The 25,732-nt window shown below is 39.7% G+C and overlaps 1 protein-coding gene across 3 annotated transcripts in view; it reads left to right on the top strand.

Moving 5' to 3' along the window:
* The window catches only part of LOC116310711 (alpha-1,6-mannosylglycoprotein 6-beta-N-acetylglucosaminyltransferase B-like), a 118,312-nt gene extending 94,398 nt beyond the window's left edge, over window positions 1–23,914 (top strand). For all 3 annotated transcript variants that reach the window (XM_039613051.1, XM_039613049.1, XM_039613050.1), the window contains 10 exons: window positions 1,809–1,940; window positions 8,333–8,466; window positions 9,467–9,597; window positions 10,870–10,875; window positions 14,108–14,266; window positions 14,453–14,599; window positions 14,858–14,974; window positions 18,788–18,862; window positions 20,714–20,997; window positions 22,020–23,914. In XM_039613051.1, the coding sequence (XP_039468985.1) occupies window positions 1,809–1,940; window positions 8,333–8,466; window positions 9,467–9,597; window positions 10,870–10,875; window positions 14,108–14,266; window positions 14,453–14,599; window positions 14,858–14,974; window positions 18,788–18,862; window positions 20,714–20,997; window positions 22,020–22,218 (1,384 nt within the window). In that variant the 3' untranslated portion in view covers window positions 22,219–23,914. The remainder of the gene's footprint in view (window positions 1–1,808; window positions 1,941–8,332; window positions 8,467–9,466; window positions 9,598–10,869; window positions 10,876–14,107; window positions 14,267–14,452; window positions 14,600–14,857; window positions 14,975–18,787; window positions 18,863–20,713; window positions 20,998–22,019) is intronic.
* The last annotated feature ends 1,818 nt before the right edge of the window (window positions 23,915–25,732 follow it).

A 25,732-nucleotide genomic window follows, 5' to 3' on the forward strand; every position in this document is an offset into this window, starting at 1 on the left:
CTGCAGAATGGCGCCAGTTCAGCTTTTATCTCTGTGCCCGATTAACAGATGGACAGGCTTATTGGGTCTTTATTCACATATCGGAAATGTGAATAAAAATCACATTGACGTTTTAGGATGCCCTTTGGAAAGAGGTTTGCTCTTTATTGATAAATATTTTTGGATTGATAAGTGGCAGGCACCCCGGTTGTATTGCTGATGTGCATGAGTAATACAATTGCTGAACATATGACGGAACCCAGAACACGGTGGCTTTGTAAGGAAGTCCCCATATATTGTTACGTTGTGGTTATTATAGTGTTATTATCATCACTTTTCAGTGGTGAGGTCTATTCTTCTAAAAGAAACTGAATTTCAGTTACAAGAATTTAAATATTTCTTTTTTTATATGAACTTTTCTACATTATTTGACTTTTAAATATCTCCCTACCCCACCCCTATCCTTGTGTAAGTCCCCCAAGCCCCACTTAGACTGCTGCCCCTGTGACTCAGACCCCAGTAAGCAGTGGATGAATCAATGGATGGATGAATAATGTGAATCTCATTTGTAAAATGAAAGACTAAACACTTCCAACCTGTACCAGTACTGTATGAAACAGCCGCATGCTGCATTCTCTGCTTTACTGTCCTTTAATTCAAGCTTCTTTATCTGTATGTTTTCACCCTCCTCTGATTTTAGTTAGCAGCTGCCAGCAAAGCTCCTGTAAGTCATGCTTTGCAACAGTATAAAATTACCCTTTGGATAAGTACTGTAGCCAAAGAGACTCCGATGTAAAACTAGCACAGCAAGATGAAATTCACTGGGGGTACAAATTGTATTACAGCCTCCATTAGCCTTCGGCCTCATCTGTCACAGAAGTAAGACCTAAGTAAGAGCAAGCAGACCATTCACAGGTCAAATATCCAATAGTAGGTCTGTTGGCACAGTAGCAGAGAGGTTCTAAGTCAATCAATGTGTTGAAACAGAGTCAAACAAGGATGGAAAACAAGTCACAGTACAGCGAACAGCAAGAAAAATATCTTTTCTCCTTTGGTCTGTGCTGTGTGTGCTCCTGCGTGTGCCTGTGCTTGTGTCTTGAAAGTCTTCTTGTAATTGGAATAGACTTTTTGGAACTGGTAGGAGTGTATGTATCAACAGACAGACATGCTGGCGTTTGGATTTCACCAAAGCAATCATTGTTCATGCACACATAAGCGCTTATTGTACAGCATAACCTGGCATTCTCAACACAATCTCAACACATCATCACCATTGACCATCTGTTGTTATTGCTGATGGTGCTTCTGTGGACAGTTCAGCCAGGTCATTACAGATTCAGTGCTTTTCATCGTATTTGTTTTGAATTATGTTTTGCCAAAAAAAAAAAAAAAAAAACATTCCAGTGCCCACTTGCATAATTTTTATTGAACTCAGCATCACCCATCATGTACTATCTGATCAATAAACACACCTTTAAATTCAGCTTTCATAGAAGATTTGTTTTTGCGTTACTCCAGGGAATTAGATTGTGAAGTCTGATAAGAGAATGTCTTTCCCGGACAAGCATAGACATGGTTCTGCGTTCATCATTGCAGTCACCCAGCTTTGTCCAAGGACATTTTAAAACCATCTTCGCTTTACACTTTTTATTTTACAACAAAAGCAAAGTGAAATGGTTTTGTGTGAGTTAATAATGAATGCATGAATCCAAGCTTAAGTTCAATCCCTGCGCTCTTGGGGAGGTTTTTTAGAGTAAATCTCATGTCTTGGCTGTCTGTCATTTTTTTCTGCTTGTATAAAGTGAGTATATTGTGGGTTTGTGTTGCAGGTTCCTCGGCGTGCCCCCAGGCAGAGGCAGTTGCCCACTCACTGGTCCGTTGCCCTTTGACCTCATCTACACAGACTACCATGGCCTGCAGCAGATGAAGCAACACATGGGGCTCTCACTCAAGAAACACAAGTTAGTCGATCTGCATTGTTGTGTGTGCGTGTGTGTGTGTGTGTGTGTGTGTGCCTTTGAGATCGAGTATCTTCACTTTTCGTTGTTTTATATATGTGTTGCTTTACCTGTGTGTAGTGGAGTGTGTCTGTGTGTCTGTGTGTGAGTTTATTGGCTGTGTTTATAGATTAATCATTGCTGGTAATAAGGTATGCATGTCTTACTGTAAGTCATTTGGCTTGTTAAAATCACACTGTTACGCAAACACACAGTTGCAGACACACAGGGATGCACACTAACACCCACATACACACTTAAAACACGCTTGCTGTCCCTGTAATCATGCGTCCCCTTCCAGGTAGAACAGGCTCAAAGTGCACAAAATGTCAAACACATTAGAGTTTGTATGTTGCTGTGCAGTCGAATGCACAACATGCATACACACAAGCCAGCACCGGCATCACCTGTCATGCTCCATTACCCAGCACATCAGCAATAATGAAAAGCACATGTAGTACAGTAGTAGAGGTGCATGTAAAATTGAAAGCTTGTCATTGGCATGCGTGTACTAATTACCCCACAGGAACATAAAAATCTGTTCATCTGAGCACCGATTTCCAGTCAAAGCCTGTTTCAGCAGCTTATTATTACTGTTTGAATGCACTCAGAGACTCGCTGAGTGGTTAAGAGGTGATTAAACATGAAAAGAAGAAGAGAGAGGAAGAGGGGTTATTTTTTGAGCTGTTAAAGAATTGTGCTAATGGCTTTTGGCATTGTTACAAAGATTCAACAACTTGGAAAACTAGGCCATGACAGTTATGAGACTGTGGCAACAAAACATAAAGAAATACCCAAAACAGGAATTTAAAGTACCGCAGTGCATTTCAAAAAAAAAAAAAAAACAAAAGAAGAAGGAGAAGAAGAAAAGAAACTTAGCTGCATATTCCTGCAGAGCACAGCAATATGAAGCCACATTATCTTCAGAGGACTTTCATGTTGTTGCCTCAGAAACAAACAAGACTGAAAGTCTAACTTTTGCCTTGTCCTCTCCAGCTCCTTAAAAACAGCTTGCAGTCACTACCCTCTGTCCCACTATCATTTTTTCTGGTCCACTAAACTGGCATTTGTCTGACCCCTGCATGTGATAACGGCAATTGACATTTTGCTTTCCTTGTTTTGGCTTCCAGCATAAAGAAGCAGCAATGAAAGATAAAAGATGGAGAGGGCATGTGTGAGTAGGAGGCCAACTGAAAGTGAAACAGTAGGAGACGAGAGTAAGGACGAGATAAAGCAGCGATGGTGCGCGCAGATGGAGCACGGAACGGAGAGAGAAAGATACCGCAAAACAGAGGAGTAGAAGTTACCTGGAGTCAACCTGGCACCACATATAAAGGGCCACTCCATGTATTTTTAAAATCCAATTATGGGTGAGAGAAATGGATTAGTGGTGGGCTGGGGAGCCATTTTCCCAGCACACAACCTTTTTTCGTCTCTCTCCCGCTCTCTCACCATTTGTCTCCCTTCTCGTGAGTTGCCTTGTACACACACAAAACCCCGCATTTCCACCCGACAGACAGTCAGCACCTAATTGCTTGCTGAGGTCAGCAGTTCTTCACTCCGTCATTACCATGTGGAGTCTTGATTTCTGCCTCCACTAACAGGATGTGGCTTTTAGTGTTTGTAGGAGACAGTCTTTTGTTCGCCCAGGAGGCTGCGGTGAAAGAATTATCCGAATGTTCCAGCAATACAGGCGCAGGAGCAGGAACATCTATCTTCACTTTCACGAAAGGATACACTTTAGTGATTTAAAATGTATGAAGAGGAGTGAACAGAGGATATTAAGTCCCATGTGGATCCATATTAACACACAACTCTCAAGAATGCAATCAAATTTGCATTTGGGTAAATGATATCTAGCATATGCCATTAATTAATACTGCTGTAAAGCCAGAGAGCTGAGCTTAGTGGATCAGTGCTTCATGCTTAATATTAACCCAGCAGTCCCCAGAGGTGCAGGATAGGTCAGTAACACCTACCTCCCACCCCCTTTTCTAACTCTGTCCTGATCTCTCCGCCCCGCTCTCGCTCTCTCCCACTCTCTATCTCGTTCTATCTCTCTCACCTTGTCTGGTCTAGTTGAGTCTCTTGCACTGAAAGGAATCATTAATCAAGTGCTCTGTGCTTTGGGACCCTTCAACTCCCTTTAATTACTTTTGTTATATGTTCCCACCAACATCCACAGTCATTAATTATGCCCGAACGAGACGGTGCTGTCCAGTCCAGCGTGGTGTTTGGAATCACACATACTCCTGTGTGTGAGTTCGCGCACATTCGAGGGTATATCAGTGCACGTGTGCCGTTAAAGATGGTGAAAGTTGATAAAGATAATATCCAAACCATCTCATCTGATAATACGACCAGCATCATTGATTTCCTCTGCATGATGAATTCACTGCTTTGACGGAGCAAGATCGGAGCAGATATAAAGGGTGAGGCCTGCAACAAAACACAAATAACAAAGTATTGTTGCTAAAACTGAAGGAAACCACCAGTACGTGTGCGTGTACGTGTTATACAGGGCAGTTAGTAGATCGATGAGGAGGAATTGCTAAAATCCCTGCACTTTTTAGAGAGTCATTTTGTTAATGCTAATACAGACAGAGCGATTAGGTAGCACTTAATCAGTAGGATTACTATCTTTGCTGAGGTGCAAGAAAATTTCGATCACTATTCATTTATACAAATCTCCTTAAAAGGCAGTGATGTGCAACTGTCAGTGCTGTAGCTTCAGTTATAATAAGGGTGGGCAGAATTTGTGCCGTATGCATACATACATAATGCTGTAGATGAAGCCAATAGTTGTGAATTTTTGTCTGAAAAGTGTAGTAGATTAACCAAGTAAATTAATGTTCAAAGACTTCATCAAATTTCAGAATTGTTGTAATCACAACAAGGAAAAAACATAGCAATAATATCTAAAATCAATAAGTTGTGTTTTAGACACGTCATTCTGTTTCTCTAACATCGATGAAGAAAGGGGGCAGAGGCTTCTGGGTTGATTGTAGTAAATGGGTGGAATTAGTGAATAACTCTGCAGCTCACTCCTTTCAGAGAGATGCATTTAAGGAATATTTTGTAGTTTGTATTTCTCACTGTTGATTGTTGGTTAGCCAGTGAGTGACCAACTGTTTGTTGGTCGCCAGCTCGGTAACAAATCTCTGCTTCTCTGTTTGAGAAATCTGTGGACGAGTGTAACTGAGCCCAGTCTTAACGTAAGAAGTGTAACCAAACACAAGAAGGAGAATGATTATCACAGGGTTAGACAGGACACAGAAACTGTTTCTTAGGTACTTTGCAATGAGTAGTTCATCTTGGGTAACAGCTGACCTCTAACAACTAGTTACATTCACAGAGCTGTGGAGAGCCCCCTTTGCAGTCTGATGCTTTTTCACTATTACACCTTGCATGTCCAAGAGGCATGTGGTGAGCAGCATGTGAGGTCTAAGCTGTAGCAGGGAAAATGGCATTGTAATTACACAAACAAAGCAGAGATGTATTCATCATTTTATTAAAAAATTAAAAAAAGAGCATCTCGAGGTAGCTCATTACATCTGCGACACAGCAACATATCTTCGGAGCAACTCGGAGAACATGTTGTTTTCCTAATTACTGTTGTATCGCATCAGTCTGGTGATTTAATTCAGATAATTATGGGTTTGAGTATATCCATATTTCAACCATAAAAATGAGTCACTCAGTAGAATGTGTTGCTCTTGAATTAATTATTGCACTATTCATTATTAAATGTTGGTGGTGTTGTCCACTGTTGCCCAGTTTCTTATAATCCCCTACATCACATTTACATCACAAGACTGCAGGTGACAATGAACCATGCTGCCATATTCGCCTAACCCCACATGACTGGCGAGTCTCGCTGAGCAACCGTTTAACCCAGATTAGCCCCGTGCTCTGATCTCCCAATAGATATTCAGCTCAGCTACTCCTACGCTTATCCCCTCTTCTTCCACTTTTTCCCTCCCTTTGGGACCTCTTATCTGGTGGCAGAAACATTTTCACCATTTCAGAGTGGTCGATATGTGATGCCGCAGGTTGGAGTGAGGGAGGCAGGAAGACGGGGTAGAGATGACTGAAAGTAACATTCGTTATTAATAATTCATTATCAACTTTCGGATACCCTTACAAATACAAGCACAACATCTTCTGCAGAATTTCATCCTCAGAACTTTGAATGAACAATGCGCCGCTGCTTGTCGTTTCTTGTTTGTTTGTTTATTTGTTTTCTTGCTGATACGTTACTTTCCAGGTTAAAGCTTTGTCACTTTATTGGTTGGCCTCTTGGATGCTGCAGTAGCTGGCAGAAATAGCTGAGAATTGTCAAACAAGATTGGGGTGTCACCTTGTCTGTAAAAAGAATAAAATGCCCAGAGGGGAATATTTTTCAAGCTGTCAATACTGAAGCTTCTGAAATTGTGTAAATGCAAAAAAAAAAGAAAAGAGCAAAAGAGACATCTAGGTATTCTACACAGTTGCAGGAAGTCAGATTCTAAGCTTTAAAGCCTGCATTTCTAACTTATTTTTTTAACACATTTATGTAAGTGCATTGCACAAAAAACATTATTAACAATAGCTGAAGTTCTTGCAAACACTGCTAATGTTGCTAAAATGAGGCAACAAGCTGCACGAATGGAGAAAATGTGAGATTTTGTCCAGTTGGTGTTCAAAAGCTATCACGCTATGGTGAAGGCTTTCCAGACAGCAAATGAGTGTTTTTTTAACACACTATTTACACCAATATCCAGGAAAAAGTCCATCATGGGAGAGCCAGAGAAACCAATTTCTGCACTGTAAACAGCTTAAGTAGAAAAAAAATCTAACCTCTAACATAAAACGTGAACGGTTTGCTTCGCTGCTGTGTCGGAGAGCATCTGCCTGTCAAGGGGCTGCTAAGATGTGAAAGGCAATGGCCATATGAAAGGAGCTGGCAGGCTGGGTTTTACTGCAGATGCAAACTTGTTGCAGTTTCTGAAAAGCAAATAAGATCACAAAGCTAAACCGAAGCTGAAATAAAATCGTAATGCGCGAATGCTGGCATCTGAAAATCGTTACATGTGTACGGCTACAAGAAGAGTCATGTGCCTGGAAATAGTTCAGTTTTTTTTTTTTTTTACTGATGTAATATTTGCCTTCTAATTGCTCTCCAGATGCAGAATCTCTCTAATCCCGCCATATCTGTCTCTTTTACACACTCAGACACACGGTTATCTGCCAGGAAAGACTCAGAGCTGAGGAAGTGGACTCTGCTCCTTTAGCTCTCTCTAATCCCCCCTGAGCCCACATACTGGCCAGATTTAACACAGTCGCAAACAAGGGCACAGTGAGCTCTGCGTCTGCATGCGCGTCTGTCTGTGGTGAATGATTCTGTTATGAACCTCAGTTATGCTTCAGTGCTTTGCCACGAAGCATCCACCTGGAAACTCTATCAGCGGCTCATCGCACCTCCGACCTCTAAAAATTTTTTTTTGTCATTTTTATGTCAAACCTGCCACACTGCTGGTTGCTTATGTTATTTTGGTTATTTATCTGCTTCTCCAGTGGCAGCTTCTAGTTTTTCTCCTTTCACTTTTGAGAAACCTGATGGCCTTGTACTCTACTTGTGGCATTCAACCTGAATGACCTGCTGCACAAATGCATTTAAATATATAATTTGACATATATTCAACATGAAGTATGGTCTATAGAACCTTTTAGAATTGGGTTAATATATTTTATATTTTTTTAGTTAGACACTGCAATTAATGCCTCCAGTGGTGTAACTGTTAGCACATTTGCTTGGCAAGTGAAAGGTTGCTGGTTTGATTCCAGCTGGAGATGCAAATCCCCTTTTGGGTTGCATCACAAGGGGCATCTGGTGTAAAAACTGCTAAATCAAACATGTGGCACTACCCACTCTGCCGACCCCTTGTGGCAAGGGAGCAGCCGAAAGTAGCTTTAGCTAGGCAATCCAGGTGATTTTGTGTGTAAACTTTTGATTGCTCATCGTTGGCTGTCAGCTAGTGCCAGTAAGACTTTTGTCAAAGATGGAAAACCAGAAAGATTTGTGACATATTCACCAACAAACTTCAGTTTAGAGTACTACAAATGATCCAGAGCTCATACTTATCAGACATCACCAATATCAGACAGGAAATCCTCCTGCTATCCTGCTTCACATTAGAAAACGTTATGTTACAAATCAAATAGTGGTTAAAGCAAATTCACACACATTTTAACAGCTCCCAACAACTCATGGGCCATTTGAAGTAAAATATACTAACATTTTAATATTTTTTTGTGTTTTTTTAATATTGTAGTACAGGATTACACATGAACTGAGTCTGTCATTTTCTTTGCAGGTGTCATATTCGAGTGATTGACACCTTTGGCACGGAGCCTGCTTATAATCACGAGGAGTATGCAACTCTGCATGGCTACCGGACCAACTGGGGCTACTGGAACCTCAATGCAAGGCAGTACATGACTATGTTCCGTATGTATCATTATTATTATTATTATTATTATTATTATTATCAACTTTTATATCATATGTAGAATACACCATCAGCTTGAGAATTGGTGTTTTTTGTACCTCCAGCTTGCATTCATACGTGCACAGACACACATTCAAAGGCCTGTCATTAGTTGACATTCATTCTAAATATAATAAAATGACTCCATTTCAGTGTTTTCACTTTCTGACAGGTCTGACTGCTTGTTCATTTTAATTTGGAGCAATGTGTTTAACACGGCTATTTTCAGCAACAGCAGCTTCTAGCATCCCTTCAAGTTGTTTCGGAGCTTTATCTCCAGTTTTTCCGGTTCTCTTATATGCTACACAATATGTCTGATCTGCTTTTTCAAAGCTCTCCTTGCCGCCTGTCTCGTCACTTTCTGACTGAAACCCTGAGAATTAGCTCTGTTCTGCTTCCACAATTCAACTCTCTGCAGTGTCGTACCTGTTTAGCTACAGCTGGCACTCGGCAGTAAGATCATTGTCATTATATCATCAATATGTGGCCCACTGTGGACGGCCACGTTTCACACTGTCCAAAGCTATAATAACGGATTCAACCTCTAGCAACGCTACAGTTCTACAGTGCATAAAAATGTGCTGTGCTAAAAAAATGATTTTATAAGAGCTCATAGCTTTGGAACCGTGGATTGGATGTGGGTGGTTGTGATTATCAGAAATACCTGAATTCACAGCGAGGACTTAAAAAAATATTACATATATTCCCATACTAAACAGCTCAGACAATTACCATTAACAGCAGCTGGCTTCATGACAATCGCTATTAATAATGCTTAGAGAGTCCATAAACATGCTGACTTAAACCCTTCAAAAATAAAGTACTTTTTCCTGTCTCGTTCACTTACTTACAATAAAACTGTCTTTCTTCCTTTCTCTCTTTTTCTCTTTGTGTTTTGTTTTCTCTCCATCTACTAATATCCTACCTTTCTGTGCTACTCACACACACAAATACATTCAGCTCACACACCAGACAACTCATTCATGGGCTTTGTTTCGGAGGAGCTGAATGAGACGGAGAAGAGGAGCATCCAACAGAACAAAGTCAACAACATGGCTGTAGTGTATGGGAAAGAAGCCAGCATGTGGAAGGTACAACAATTTACACACACAGATGGCAGACAGTCAGTGTAACTCTGGTTTAGTGAATTTTGTGTGTAGTGGTAACCACTAATGACTCCGTGGAAGAAGACAAGTAATTATTTGGAGGCATAGTTTTTATAATAATAAAATAACATGTAATACTGTTAGAATTATCAGTAGATATAATATAATGTATCCAAGCATATTCTCGTAGGTACATACATACATGTTTACACCTGTACAATACACTTAATAAGCTCATAAACATCTCATATTGTATACACTAAGAGTAAAATGAGGATCATTCATTTTTTTATAGATTAACTCCATATATTGTGCACTAAAGAGAAAAAAACAAAATGAAATCAGGTGTAAGTAACCTTTAACTTTTCAGCACTACTTCTCTTATACAGTAGGTGCATGGTTCTACAAAGTTTTTCGTGGTACTTTTATAGCAGATGGATTGTTTTCAGCATCTTGGAGAACTTTTTTTGTGGAGTAAGGCTACCTCCATTGATTGTATGTCTCCTTGCAGTCTCAGACGTGCTTTTGTTAATTTGTTTTTTAAATCATTGCTCAACGGATGCATAATATCTGTTGGAGACTTCTGTTAGCCACTCGAGCATGTTCTTCATGGTTGTAGTTGTGTATTTTGGGGTCATACTCACATTGCAGAAACAAAATGTGAGGCTGCCAGAGATACTGCAGTGCACAATAGTTGCACAGTATATGCAGAAAGATTTTCACTACAGCCCAGTTGTCTTTCAGCCTGGATGTATGCAGACACAATCTTTAAACCAAATACTCTAAACCATCGACTGAAATGTTAACAGAAGAAAGCCACCAAGCTGCTTGCACCATTACAGTTTGCTTCATGGGGCTCTTTATACACAACTGTATAGCTTCAATTTACAGGCAATTTTCCTCTCCAAAACTGTCTGCTTGTTCATATGCTCAGTGTAGCTGAGAAAAAGTTGTGTCTGCATTTTTAAAAGGATTTTTAAAACATTGTTTGCTGCCATTTCTTTCTACTGTCTGCCCACACAAGTCCCCAGATTAGTTTATGGTTGTTGGCTGTGAGAGAGATGGGCTTAAAGGCAGTTATGAATGCGAAGTCTGCAACAGTTTGATGAGGAAGGAAGTAAATGTAATACATAGATGTTTCTACCAATTATTGCAGGCTTGTTTGGCTACAATTCTGCCTCAATTTACTTTCCTCTCTTTGTGTCACTCTCTTTTTTCCCTTGTGGGGTACCTTGTCACCGGATGGGTGTTCATTAGCTTCAGGTAAGAACGTGTTACTTTTACCAATTATTCCTTTTATATTCATCTTACATCCTACACATATGCAAAAAGAAATTTTTAAAGAAGGAGAGTAATGTTGCACCATTTCCATGTCTAGGAATACATACAAACTTTGTTAGGATGCATACAACATGAGAGACAGGTGCGACTCCTGACCGGTCGTGCTGCTGCATGTCATTTCTCTGCTGGTTAGCTTGGTGCATCCATTATTCACTGTGGTACTGGAGAGGAAGGGGATGCTAATTTTGGCTCTCGAAGAATTGGTTTAAAACATATTGTACTTGTACAGCGCAGCTTCCCACCCCGTGGAGAACAACAGAATGCTGAACAAGGCAAAACAGTCTTGCTGCAACTTTAAACCTCAATACAATTAAAGCTAATGAGTTTGAAAATTCACCCCCTGTATAGTTGTCATGAAGTTTGGAAACTACAGTTAAGGTTATATAAGATAACATTAAATAGTTCTACAAATTTGGTTTAGTTTTACATAAAGAGATTGAAGATACTATATTAATATTTAATTTAAGGAACTAAAAGAGTTAAAGAATAAAAGTCTGGCTTTACAATTCCATCAGCATAAAACTAACTGTTATGATTTTTTTTCATGTACAGCACCACGTATGAAAGTACAATAAACAAAGGTAGGAACACTTAGCAGTTTATATCCTTCTGGCACGCTGTGCACACAGAAATCAACATTATATATACATACAAACTTCTTTTTTAAAATCTTTATAAAACCAAATTAAGGTAAGGGACAAAAAACCAGCACAGCAGATTATATTTATTAGCATTCCTAATCCATTCCCTGCTGAGACGGTTAGCTTGTACATACATAGTCACAAAGCGAGAGTGCAGGTTATGGAATCTGTACTCTTCCACGGCTGTGTTTCTCCTGCTAATTCATTGTCGTTGTCTGCTGCACTTAGCGCTTGAGCTAATCTCCTAATTGGCTGGGAAAATCCTCACAGAGGAAGCTATCGATTACTACAGCCTCCAATTATGGCTCTGCGTGCGCAGGGGGGGCACAACAGCAGAGGGATAACGTAAGCTGCTTAACGCCGGCGGTCAATACTCTAGTCGAGGTTATGCACCGTTCACATGATTGAATTTTGGTTGTTAACTGATGTTAGCTGTTTTTTCTCCCAGTCGTCCTGCTGAACCTTGACTGCCCTTCTTCTCACCCTCAGTATGTAATGTATATATTATTACATTAAAAAAGGAGAGAAGTATGTACAAGTAAGTGTAAGTAAGTGAATAAGGACAATCAATGCTTTATCCTGCTTAAAACCAAGCCTCAGTGCAGCAAAATAAATACCTCCCTGCCAGATGTTTCTCCACAGAGTTTACTGACATTTTATTTTGTTTTTATTAAGGATTGTTCATTTCTTGTTTCTTTTCTTTTTTTTTTTTTTGTTTTGTTTTGCACTTCAAAATTCAACCATCTTTCTCGCATCAAGGTCGATATTAATTAGAGGTGAAGAAAACTTCTCAGCAGGTAATAGGATGAGTGGAGTGCAGAACTCACAAAAATTATTGCTGGTTAAACAGAAGGCAATTTTCATCTACATGTTAATATTCGGTGTGTATATTTGGTGCATTTTTCATTGGTGAAAGTAAGAATTCAACCAAATGAAACTAACGACCCTGTGTTTGTTTCACTGAATAAAAAAGGATTAGACTGCTGATTTTAACCCCTGTAGAAAAAGTAGGAAATCAAAGAGCCCATGAGAGCTACTGGGACACGCCCACCTGGAGGGCAAAAACAGTACTGTGGTCTTTGCCCTCCATCCTTTGAACGTTTTTCAGTTTAATTTAGCCAAAAAGCTGCATAGTTGTTGTGCTATCGGATGGCTCATTTAAACTGTAGAAATTATTTACCTGACATTGGAAAAATATTCGCACAACTTTACAGTTATGATACAATATTAGTGTGACAAACAGAAGTTTTCTAGCCCTACACTGTAAAAGTCACCAAAACGCACTATATAGCGCTTACTTTTGCTTCAACAATGAACTATTTCTTGTTCTTCAGCTTTCCCACAGTGGCATTATTCACCCATCCAGATCGAAAATACATGTAGCTGTTTGTACTCTTAAAGCTTTCATCCTGGCATCAGTGTAAGGTGAGGGATTCTGTACAAGATATACGTAGATGTCACCAAACTGGATCTGTTTCAGAGACTTAAATAAAGCTGCCTGAGCAAAATATGGATCACAAATTTTGCCTCCTATCTTCTTTTTCCTCCATTGATGGATGATCCAAGTAGTGTTGGCTCAAGACAGGTGGGAAAAAAGCAACACTTTTGTCCTCCACTACTACAGACTGTCCACTATTGACCGTCACATTAGAGTAATGTTTTGCCCACCAGGGTAGTGAGTCAGTCAGGTGACTGAAAAGCACAGATAGTGATTAGAAGAACCACTAATGTGAGGCATAATCTGTTTCCATATGCTTTATAAAATGAGATATCCATACAGACATTCACACAGATGAGGTAGAAGACATGAAAATATTCAGCACACTGTAGTGGAGCAAAAGTTCTTTGAAGAGGACCTATGATGCTCATTTCTACATTCATATTTGTACTCTTGGATTCTTGGCCCACTTTATCCACTGTGTGAAACAAGCTTTTTTGGGATGGGGGGGGATTTTTGCTTTCATTGGATAGTTAAGCACTCTGGATTTGACAGAAAGGTTGGGAGCTGGGAAAGACTCGCACCAAAGGCCTGTAGGTTTGGCTGCTGCATTTCATTCATGTGGCATATGGTCACCTGCTCAACCAGTGAGCTAAACTGGTACCTGAAAGCCTTTTTACCTCCCCTTGCAGTCCTTCTTTCTTCTGGGGCTTCTGTGTTTACAGCCAGACCTGTGCGCCTTAGTTATTTGGAACAGATGCACTGACCGACATCATACAGAGCCAAGAGTAGAGAGAAACTGCCTGAAATGGAGCGTTTAAAGAAGTCTGAAGCCTGAGCTTTTGTCTTTGAAAGATTACTAGTACGGATTTTGACCTCATTATATCAAACTTGAGCTAAATTTAATATGACCATCCCCCACTCTAACTATATATTTACTATTATAAGAAAAAAGATAGGTCACCATTTTTTAAAAATTATTTATGGTGTTCTTCCTATTACACACTCTTTCTTCTATACGACCCATCTATATGTCATCGCAGTTCATCAGTCTCACCAAACCATCTTCTTCCAGCAGGGTAAAGAGAGTTTCCTCCAGATTCTCCATAGATACATGGAAGTCCACGGCACAGTCTACTATGAGACCCAGAGACCTCCAGAGGTCCCAGCCTTTGTGAAGAACCACGGCCTGCTGCCCCAGCACGAGCTGCAGCAATTATTGCGGAAGGCCAAGGCATGAAAAAAAATTACTTTTTTTGCATTTATACTTTATGTGGTTATTGTCACCACTGTTTAATGGACAGACTGTTTACAGACTTTTCTTCTGCTTTTCTAACTTCTAAACTAAATTCTGCTGCTTTTAAATTACAAAATCACTAAATTACATCCCTGATTTATCTTTTTTTTTTTTTTCTGATAGCTCTTCATTGGTTTTGGTTTCCCATACGAGGGCCCGGCCCCTCTTGAAGCTATAGCCAATGGTTGCATTTTCCTCCAGCCCAAGTTCAACCCACCCCACAGCTCACTAAATCATGAGTTTTTCCGAGGCAAGCCCACATCTAGAGAGGTAGGTTCGTTATTTTTATATCTTCCCACCATCAGTCATGCTGCCAACAGATTCATTAAAGCAGTGGCTCAAACATTAGATCCAGATTGCATTGTTGGCACACTAATGGACACAGTATAACTATTTTTATGTGTCTTTATACAAAATAATGATTGACAGTATTCATTTGATACAGAAAAACGGACTGATAGCGTTGTCTTTGTGGAGAGATGCTATTTATAGAGCTGTCACTGAGTAGACTGCATTTGTTTTCTATAGGTATTCTCCCAGCACCCGTACGCAGAGCAGTACATTGGCCGACCTCACGTCATGACAGTGGACTACAACAACTCTGTGGAGTTTGACTCTGCTATCAAGGAAATCATGAGGACCAAGGTGCTCACATATAACAGTGCTTAAAAAAATAACTCATAAAGACAAAAGAAATAACCGTTTATCCTGTTATGTCCACTAATTAGTTACACTGAGTTAAATCATACATTGCTGTATATAAATGAGGTTAACCGTGATTGGGTGCTCTTTCACTCATATAAGCTGTCTTCATGCTGAAAGAGGGACATAAACTCTGGTGTTTCTTTCTGTTTTAACAAACTTGTTTTCACAGATGGTGCCAAGAATAGCTACATGTACTTATCCACATATTGCTTTCGTGCCTTTGTGGCCAGGAAAATTGCAGTTGGTTTATGCCTTGTTTGGCTCTTGTAATATAACGTTTCATTTTTGTATAGCTTTCAATGATAAATAACTCTTAGAGTTACAGATAGCATGGTTTGTTCTATTGGTATATAATATTCTGTTTTCCCTTGTCATCAGGAAGCTGTGATAAAATACAAGTGCTGGACCTTCTCTTGTTGCTGTGAGCCTAATAACAGTTTTTTAAACTTTGATGAAACAGCACAATAACTTTGCTGTGGTCAAGTCCTCCAGAGGGAGTTTGCCGTCTGTAGGTAGCGGAGTTATACTGCAGAGTGCTGAACTTTTCAATTCAGTGAATGTGATATAGATTAAGGACGCTAGCTTCCGAGAGAGGGAGCGGGGTTAATTAAAGAGTCAGCCAGGTACACTGAATCTTTTTAGAAAGCATTGAAATTGGGTGCAATGTTGAAAAAAATGAATTATATGAGCAGAAAAGTGAAAGATGGAGAGTACACTGACCAAGCATCTGCACAGTCACAAAATCTTTATAAAACAGAAATCCAATATGCCAAGCAGGCATATTTTCTACTCTAAAATACAGGGATAGACCTTTTATATCTGAAACTAAATAATGTTTATTGAAGTTCAAAACTGCAGATGCATTTACACTCGTAGAGGTGAAGCTGTGAATCACTAGTTTTCACGCAGATTTGAATTTCTAGAGAATTGACCATCCTAACCATTTTGGCATCACAAAAACTGGCCTCTTGAATTTATAAATGGTAACTTTGTTCTGCATCCACTAAGTTATATTCAAATTTATTGTCAAATCTGATGGATACATACATCTGGATTCATTTATGGCTGAGGTATAACGCTTTTGGCATTTAACTCTGTAAACACACATCATCCCACAAGACATGCAACATATTTTACATGTATAATACGAGTCACAGTAACACTCGAACAAGGCATCAGTCTATAGGGAAGCAGGAAACATGGAGACAGCTGTCTGCATGATCCTTTAAACATTCTGTAACAGTCTGCCCTTTGCAGATTAGAGATGGTATGTAGGGAGATTAAGCAAAAGCTGATATATGTAGTGTGTGTGTGTGTGTGTGTGTGTGTGTGTGTGTGTGTGTGTGTGTGTGTGTGTGTGTGTGTGTGTGTGTGTGTGTGTGTGTGAGTGTGTGTGTGTGAGTGTGAGAGAGGCTGTTCTCATCTTTTCGTCTGCGTAGTCAGACAAGCTACAGTTCAGCAACACTGGCTTAGTGTGCCTTCTCCATCTGCACTGACAGACCACGGAGAAAGAGCTGATGGACCACTTCACCCTTCACTGGAGGCACAATGCCCCGAGCAAACTCACATATACCCATGCAACATATACACGCACCACCCCCAGCACCCAAACAAACACATAAACACAACTCATACACTGAAATTGCAAAGATGAGACGTATCAGTACACACAGCCTCACCTGCACATTACAGCCATTAAATTCGAGGCACACGCGGGCATACACAAACCGTGTGTGAGGCAGAGGCTCATGTTCAGTCATGCAAGACAAAGCAATCTCTGGCCGACAAGTCCTCATGTTCAAATAAATCCCTTTTCCATCTCTTTCTTTCTTTCTTTTCTTATTCCCTGTTCCATGTCTTATGGGAATTGCCATTTTAAATGTGGCTAACTTTAACGTTCACATGAAGTAGTCTTAATTGGGTGGGCAAAGGTCAAGGTCACTCTGACCTTAATAAACACATTTTTGGCCATACTTGTTATGTTAAAATGATGGTCATTATTCAATGCCAAACTCAGAAAGAGAAGTAGGTCGATTGTGACAGGTCTGTTTAGGTTCTTAGGCTTGAAATAAAGGCAACTGGATTTATTTTTGGGTCATGTAGGTGTTGGATGATACAACCCCAGGGTGGGTCAACTATTATTGGGATGTGGTGGGGTTGTTTCCAAGGGGACAGCCCCACTACAGGTTAAATATCTGGCAGTCCCCATTAGTTTTCAGAGCTGAAAAATCCTCTTGGACAAGAGGTGAAATGCCTTCATAAATCAAAAAGAAGACCAGTTCCCTTCATTTCAAGTGATTACTTCCATTGTCACGATATTTCACATTTGTCCAAATCTGAAATAAATGATCCAACTTCTCCAACTTTACTGATTGGTGGAGGTATACAACCACAAGGGTTTCTGGACTCCAGTCGGTTAGAAGGTTTTGTTAAGCACATCTTTTAAAAGAGTTTGGAGATAGGATGATTTATGTGACCAACAACAACAGCCAAGAAAATCATGTAGATCTTCTCAGTTAGCGAACCATGCAAATGGGATTTTCATTCTATTTAATTTTTGAGTGAAGTCCACATCAGCCAAGGATAAGAAAATGAGAAAGGACTTAAAGAAGAGAAGGTCACAAGTCTAAACTACACAAATGTGATAAAAAAAAAAAAAATAGAGCAAAACATTGCTAAATGCCTTCATACACCCAAAACCTGAAAGCTTCTCTTCCACATGCTGCCAGTGTTGCCAGCACCTTTTCAAAAAGCTCCACTCAAAGCCACACCTGTAAATACGAACGTGGCCTGGGTCACTATGCCTGGTTAAGCAAAGGCGAATGAGAACGCTGTTAGAAAAAGGACGCGTCCATTGATTGTTTTTGCAGGAAGCTTGTGTGCCCGTCCTTGTTCAAATGTTTGCTTTCTGCTCCTGCTTATAAAGTAGATTAGCATAAGGCTTTGATCAGATTTGCAGTGTGTAGCTTTCTAAATTGCACCGTCCCTGCATGTTTGCTTCTCAGTGGTTTTCACTTGAAATGGGCCAAGTCTGATTTCACAGATGGTTGAACATTAGACTACTTTGATTTCACATTGGAAATGCAATTTAGTGAGTCATGTATCATTTACAAAGGCAGGTCTTTACATTAGGTCATAAAGACAAGCCACTTCGATCTCTCCAAAGCTTGGTATTTGAAGTTAGAAATACAAAAATGTGTTTTCATCTGGTTGAGTGTGTAACAGGTTCATTTTAGTTCATATAAAACTTGAACTTGTGTCTTTGTACAGTGTGGCTGATGTTGAATATCAGCAGTCTAGCATTTTATTAAATCTGCTAAATTCATTTTTTATTAATCCCAGCACTGCAGTTGCAACTCTTTCGTATTCATCGGCTTTTGTGTCAGACAGTCTGTTAGCAAGTATTGAACATGTTGGTATTAGCAAGAGACACAAAAGATATATGGTGTTTCCAGCTCATCTCTAATTAGAGTGTGCTTTAGTTATAAAACCAGCACATCAAAGGAGGAGATGATCTATTGGTATGCAAATAAAGCCTAATGATTTTCCAAGCAGTGACATACTGTGATTAGGCCTCGCAGAAACCTGACAATAGAAACATTCGTCAGCTCAAATTACCAAGGAGAAGAGACAATTCATTGCAATTACTGAGAACAATGATGCGGAAGGAAAACGAAAAGTACACTTTAGTGCGAGTAAAATGTGGCAATAATAACGTGGTGATGATTGTGTGTTTTCACGTGTGATTCTCAGGTCGAGCCTTATCTGCCTTATGAATACACCTGCGAGGGCATGCTCGAGAGAGTACATGCATACATACAGCATCAGGTGAGTGTCGCTACAAATGTCTACAGTTCAATGTCTGCACATATGCGCTTTGCCTATACTCTCCTTTTCTTTTGTCTTCAGTCAGCTCTTGCTCTCATTTATATACGTTCTTTTTTGAAGCTTTCAGAACCCTTACACTGCTTAATATTTCACGACTTTGTGCATTCAGCACCTAGAATGTCGTCTATCTAGGCCTGTGTGTGTGTGCGTGTGAGATTATGTACCCCATGTATGTGGGCATGCGATTAATCGACATGCTAACTCTTATTACGAGCCACATATCTGCCCTCCGGCTTTAAAGCAGAAGGTCTTCTGACACTAATGAGGAGGGATGAGTAAGGAAAAAGAACACAAGTGTGGGTATAATGATGATGAAGGACTAGGATAAAAGCCGTTTTTTATAGCCCCCCACAAGATGTTAGACAAACCACAGAAGCTCTCTCAATGACTTTTATTCACTCCTGACTTGCAGCTTGTTTTGGACCCGGAAAGCTGTTGAAAGACTAACAGGAGAACATTAAATTACATTTCTGTTCAAATTGGATTTTCCAAAGGAACCGCTTCCTGCAGCTGGTTTGCAGTAGCATAGCATAGCCTTCGCCTTGTGATTCGAGTCTCCCTGTGTGTTTCTGAATGTCACCGTGGCCAGATATGATCCTGGAGAGATCTACTTTAACAGGAACTACCACAACGTTTTATTTTTGCTCTGCAGGTGTTTCTGTCTTCCTGTCGGGACAGGTTTTGTCAGGGTGATAGCTTGAACGCTGAGCAAGCTGCAGTCACACAAATTTAAATGTGTGTAGCCGAGCTCCAAATGAAGGCAGAGTTCAAAGATGGATGGGGTCTGAGTACTTCATGAATACTCATTTGTCAGAACATCACCTTGTTACAGGCTTCAGTAACACTCACAGCTGGCGTTATCCCACCCTCGACACTCTAATTTTTCACTTATTATAATGTAGAAAACAAAGCTTTTGGCGATAGTAATACTCTGATCTGGAGCAGCTGGAGCAGCGTCATGATTTTGTCGCATTTTCCACATGTTACAGGTTTTATCATATTTTTATATCTATGATTTTTTTTAAAACACTTTTTTAAATGTAAAATTGTCATTTGCATTTAACTATAACTCTATATGCTTGGATCACTGTGTTTATTGTTGTTAAACTTACGTTAATCAGAAACATCCATATTTCGATTCGGAGCATCTTCCCAAGCCACAACTGCACATGTGCCTTTAAAATTAAAAATAACATTTATTGAATCTTTTGTGTTTAGTAAATGTACAACATTTGGGCTGAGTGAATATCTTTTAACATCTTTCTGTCCATCGGTCTAAAATATTAATGTGTCTTCTGAGAAGCAGAACTCTGCATTAACATGTGCTCTATGCATGTTCTCCTCAAGTCTGTTCACTTTCATTTTACCAGCGTAACTGCAGATAACTACAGTTAGTGTGTGTTGCACTTGACAAATGCACATGCTTGGATGCCTTAAGGAACAGAATTGAGTGACCTACACTCAATATTTAAGGCATCTTGTGTAGGACTGAAGCTGTTGCTGCTGTTCTCCTGAGAAGCAGCTGGTTCTATGCTCTTGTTGTTGACACATTTTCGAGTACAGCCGTTAGGTTAAAGCAGCCTGTATGAAAGTTTCTTACATTATTGGATATAGCCTGTAACTGTGATAGTGGAGCCTTATAAAGGATTGCTCATACGACAGGAGGCCCAACTTACCTGGTGCCACTTTACTATAAAGACAATAACTGACTCAGGTTTATTTAGTCTGGTAATATTTTACAGTTCTACAATTATTTGATTTTAAAAATTATTTTATTTATTTCACCTGCAGGATTTCTGTGCCCCAGAGCCTCCCTTCATTCCAGCCAACCTCTCCAGAAAGGGGTCCGCTGGTGGCAGCAGGATGATGGGACCTCTGTTTGTGCCCCTGCCCAACACTACAGCTCTTGGCTGGGCATCCAATGTGACAGCTCCCCCTGCCTGGCCTCCTCTCAGCTCCCTCAGGCTGCTTGTATCTCAAGAGGGCCAGTCTTGTGTGGAGGCCTGCCAGTCAGCTGGTTTCATCTGTGAACCCGCTCACTTTCGCTTCATCAACAACAAGGAGGCTCTGCGCGGGTAGGTCAGCCGAGAGTACAAACTGCCTGCTAGCGAGGCTTTAATTAAGTGTTTAGTCCCAACAATCAAGCTTTCCTCATCAAACACTCCACTCCTACAACTTACCAAGCAACACCTCATCACACGTTGTCAGCGTTACCTGAGGAGTATCATCTGTGGTAAACATAGTCTGTCATGTCTAAATTAAATTAAAAGGAGAATTTGAAACAACCAAGCGATCTTTGTGTACGTCACACAAATTTAAACAAAGACGACTGATCTAAAAGACTCCATGCAATAATATCTGTAGCTGTGGTTTTGAAGGATGGTGGTTCTGATTGCAGGGAGTGAAGCCTGTGAACTGGCCAAAATGAAAAAAGGTTCTATTTTACGAGTTTTAACATAAGAAGCTGGATTTTGGGAATGATTAAGAGTTCAAAACATTCTATTTAAACTGAAGATTGACACTAAGTACAGTTTAGGCCGTCTCTGACCTTAGTATGACTCTGATATTTATTTAGTTTACTGTACCAGCCCATGGCTGCTGAACCAGAAACTTCACTTTCAGACATCTCCTTTTCTCAAGCTCCAAGACAGAAATCCTGTCAGCAGTTGAGTCTCTCCTTCGAGCATTTCCCACCTGACTGCGTTCAGCCTTAACTCCTTTTCTCTGCTCTTACTTCATCCTTCGAGCATTTTTCTGTTTCTGTTGTTTTTCTAGCTGTGTTGGTTTACGATGCCTCTCCTCTTTGTTTCTCTTTGTCTTTTCATGCTCATGTCTCATACCTGCTCCATAGTTTTTTCCATCTTCCCCGTAGCTTTTTCACTTCCTTCAGTTCCTCCCGTTCGTTCGTCTGTGATTAAAGTGGTGAATTCGTTTCCATTCCTTGTTTCTGCTTCCCATTTATTTTCAGGTTAATGCCAGTTCCACTTTCCTGTTACATGTCTGAGATGAAACAGTGAATTTTATTTTCATCTTTTCTTCTTGATAAATCTCAGTGATCTCTTTTTTTTAGACTTCTGCTGCTCTTTTCACTCCTCAGGTTGGACGTACAGTGTGAAGTTGTAGACTCTGAGATTAACCACATCTTGCCAGCCTTCTCGGTGGTGCGGCAGGAGTGCGGCCTTCAGAGGGAACCGCTACTCTTCAGCTGTGCAGGACACTCCCCTAAATACAGACGTCTTTGCCCCTGCAGGGACTTCCGCCATGGGCAGGTGGCGCTGTGCAGAGACTGTCTATAATGACAGAACACGTGAAAGACAGACAGAAAAGACATGGACAAAGAGAAAGAGAAAAAAGTGTAGAGCTGTGACATATCACCTGGTGTTGCAGAGAGCCAGCCTCTCTCGAAAAGTAAATGTAGGATTGTGACGAAGAAGCATGCATGGATTTAAAGAGTTTACACTGGAACTGAGCCTGGGTTGTATCACAGGATTTTTGATGACTGTAGTTGTTATAACAGATGTTATACTGCAACAGACTGGAGACACTTTGGCTACACTGAACACATAACATGTGGACCGTTCAAGAAGCAGATGTGCCATGAAATGCATCTTTTACTGGCTACACCTGCAGCTCACCTGCAGCAGAGTGACTCACAGGCAAAGCAAGCAAAACACTGAGCTTTCATTCTTGGGATTGTGTTGCCTTCATTTTTTGTTTTTGTGTTTTTTTAATCTAGCACAGTGCTGTGAAACTTAGTTTTTCACAGTTTCTGTGATATGAGTAATTAACATCCACAGACTACACGCGACCCTTTTAAGGTATAAGTAAACAAACGCCAGCTGGTCCTGGCAAAATAAGTTATAACCATTTAAAAAAAAACAGTTTATGACTCTCTTCTGTGCTAAAGGACCGCTCGCATCAACCTTAATAATTATAAATAGAGCACTTGCCTATTTTTGCAAATGCAGAGCAGATCTCTGCAGAGCACATGCAGCACTTAAACGTTGTTCTAACACCTCGGGAGGCAATTTACATTAATTAGAAAGGTTTAAGTGGTACAGGAGGTGCTCTGCGAATGGTTCACATATGTTACATGTTCAAAGTACCCACAACCTTTTTAAAATAGCATTCGAGTGGTTCCAAGTGTCCAGAGACTGGGTTAACACTCACAAAGCTAAAAGACTTTCACAAAAACGTACAGAATAATAGTTTCTGCAAGATGCTGACTGATGATATTATACACAACATTTCATTTTTTTGGAATTGTATCCCACCAAAATAAGGGGTTTCAGTTGAAAAATATACCCTTTAAAAGCATGTGACTGCAGAGTATTGGGACTACACTGTCATTCCATGACAAAGTCTTCAAATATCTTGGCTTGGAGAAGGCAACCTCAGGTCAATATCCAATCTCCTCTCTGCACATGGACAAAGGATGATGGACAACCAGGTTATCTCCCCAGCTTTTTCTCCCCTCCTCCTGTGATGGACAGAATAATTTATCAGACTGAAACCCAAGTCTGAGGTAACATCACTCAATGCAATCATCTCTGGTCAGAAAACGAAAGAGGAGAAGAGAGGACAAAGATAAAGGGCACAAGATTATTTTTCAATAAATAAGCTTTTAGAGCCTTCAGTTGGATTTTTAAAAAGTCCTCCGGGCTTTTGTGATGGAAAAATCAGAAAATAAAAAAAAAGAATGGATCAAAATGCTAATGTGGGTTTTGTATTGTGTCTGGTCTTTACTTAGGTTCCTCCTACCTTTATTATGCTCCAGGGTTGCTCCTAGTCCCATCTGTTAAAATCATCCCAGCGTTCACATTCATCCAGATTTCCATCTATTCATCCACCTCCAGGGAGAGACGTGATCTTTTTCACATAAAGCTGACAGCCAAAACAGTTGGGAGCAGTCTATGAGAAGTGAGGTAGCACACTACAGAGGGAGGAGTAAGAAGTCGCATTGAAGAATCAAACTTCAGTGTGGCCTTCTGACTGGAGAATCTGATTTCATCAATCTGGTTTTTTACTGTGTACTGTGAATTGCAAAGATTTGAGCTCTGACTAATAACAGCACACACACGATACAAGATATGGTATCTACATAGACCACAAAGACAGACTTGTTAACAAATGTCAGTAATTAAACTTTCTGCTGATTCTGTGAGTTAGGGCTTAATGCTACAGATGACGCTAGAATTTTTCAGTATGGTAGGTGGTTATCTTAGAAAAGTGTGCATCCTTGAATGCACCCTCTGCATAACCACTCACAGTAGCTCCTGTTTAGTAATTTGCAACATTTTAAAAGGACATGCAAAAACAAAAATTCTTGTTTTGTAGTTTTTGTATCCTACATTCTCAGGCCTCTGACTAAAGGTGTTTGGGGGGTTTGCTGTTGTTGTTGTTTTGTTTGTTTTTTTAATTTAATTCTCCTGTAGATGTTGGATAGCCAACCTATTATCCTGTCACATACCTAGACAGCTCTAACACTCACCTCAATTGTTGCTTCACTGATTGGACCTCAGTGCTGTCATGACTTCAGTTAACATTTAATAAGCTAAAAATAAGGTAAAAAGGTAAAAACGTATTGCTTTGTGTATCATCCTTAAATTTAGTGTCTGGTTATAAAGTCAAAACCTGCACCCAATCCAACTGGCCATTGTGGACAGGGATTTCTGACCAGTACATGATTACATGAGCTCACTGCTCAGCTGGTACCATCCAGTCAGCAAATATCATGTAATGTGCACTATTTAAAGTCACTTTAGCCTACAAATAGTCACTGTGGATCTGCAAGCTAATTTGCAAACCACAGCTACACTAGCTCCTCTAGTTCATGTTGTCTTTGACTTAATCAGTGTTTGCTCTGTTGTTACTAATGCCTACTCAACTCTGTACAGGGCTGTATGTTAGCCATGAAACCACTAGTGTGCTTTTTCCACCTGATGCTTTTCAGGTAGGTATATGTAAACAAAAAAAAAACAAAAACAAAAAAACACAACTTTAGAATCTGTCAAAAACGTGTCTTAAAAAAATGTTACTGTTATTTATTAGGCAAATAACTAACTGAATTCAAACTGTTAAACCCCAAATTTGAATTGTTTTTTGTTGTTGTTGTTGTTGTTGTTTTGAAATTTGAGAATTGGTGGGTAACAACAGTAATTGTATTTTAGTATTAGAAATATCATTTTGTATTAAAAAGCTTGCAAACACTGGTGAATTGACCATTTCAAAAACATAAAAAAGAATTTTGGTAAGTACCAATACTGTTAAATTAGATTTTTACACCAAATCATTTTTGGTGTAAACCTTACACTGGGTTGTCAAACACTATACATATATACTATATACTGATAAAAAAAAAAAAAAAAACACCTCACATAATAACTGTTAATTAACAAAATATTTTTGTTAATATTGCAGCTATATGTTTTATTGACTATATAGCTGCACTTGATGTTTGAGCTGAATGCCTAGAGATCTTTGTATTCTGATGTCATTGAGATAAAATTCAAAAGTTACAATAGATTACAAGAATGCACAATTTCCAGTGAGTCCGGCAGGTAAACTGTTTTTAGAGCAGGAATGACTCCACTTTCAATAGTGAAAACTAATGTAACATTACTAAATGCTAATACCCTAAATATTTTTCAAGTTTTCAAGTTTTATCGTCATTTAGGAGATAAACAGTGTAGCCACATTTACCCATAATGAAATTCTTTGGCTCATGCTCCTCAGCTTTACATGAGCATATGTGTGCAGTTATATTAAGAAGAAAATAGCAGTAATAATAATAATAATAATAATAATCAT

The sequence above is a fragment of the Oreochromis aureus genome, linkage group 6 (assembly GCF_013358895.1).
Source record: "Oreochromis aureus strain Israel breed Guangdong linkage group 6, ZZ_aureus, whole genome shotgun sequence".
Taxonomy (NCBI): Eukaryota; Metazoa; Chordata; class Actinopteri; order Cichliformes; family Cichlidae; genus Oreochromis; species Oreochromis aureus.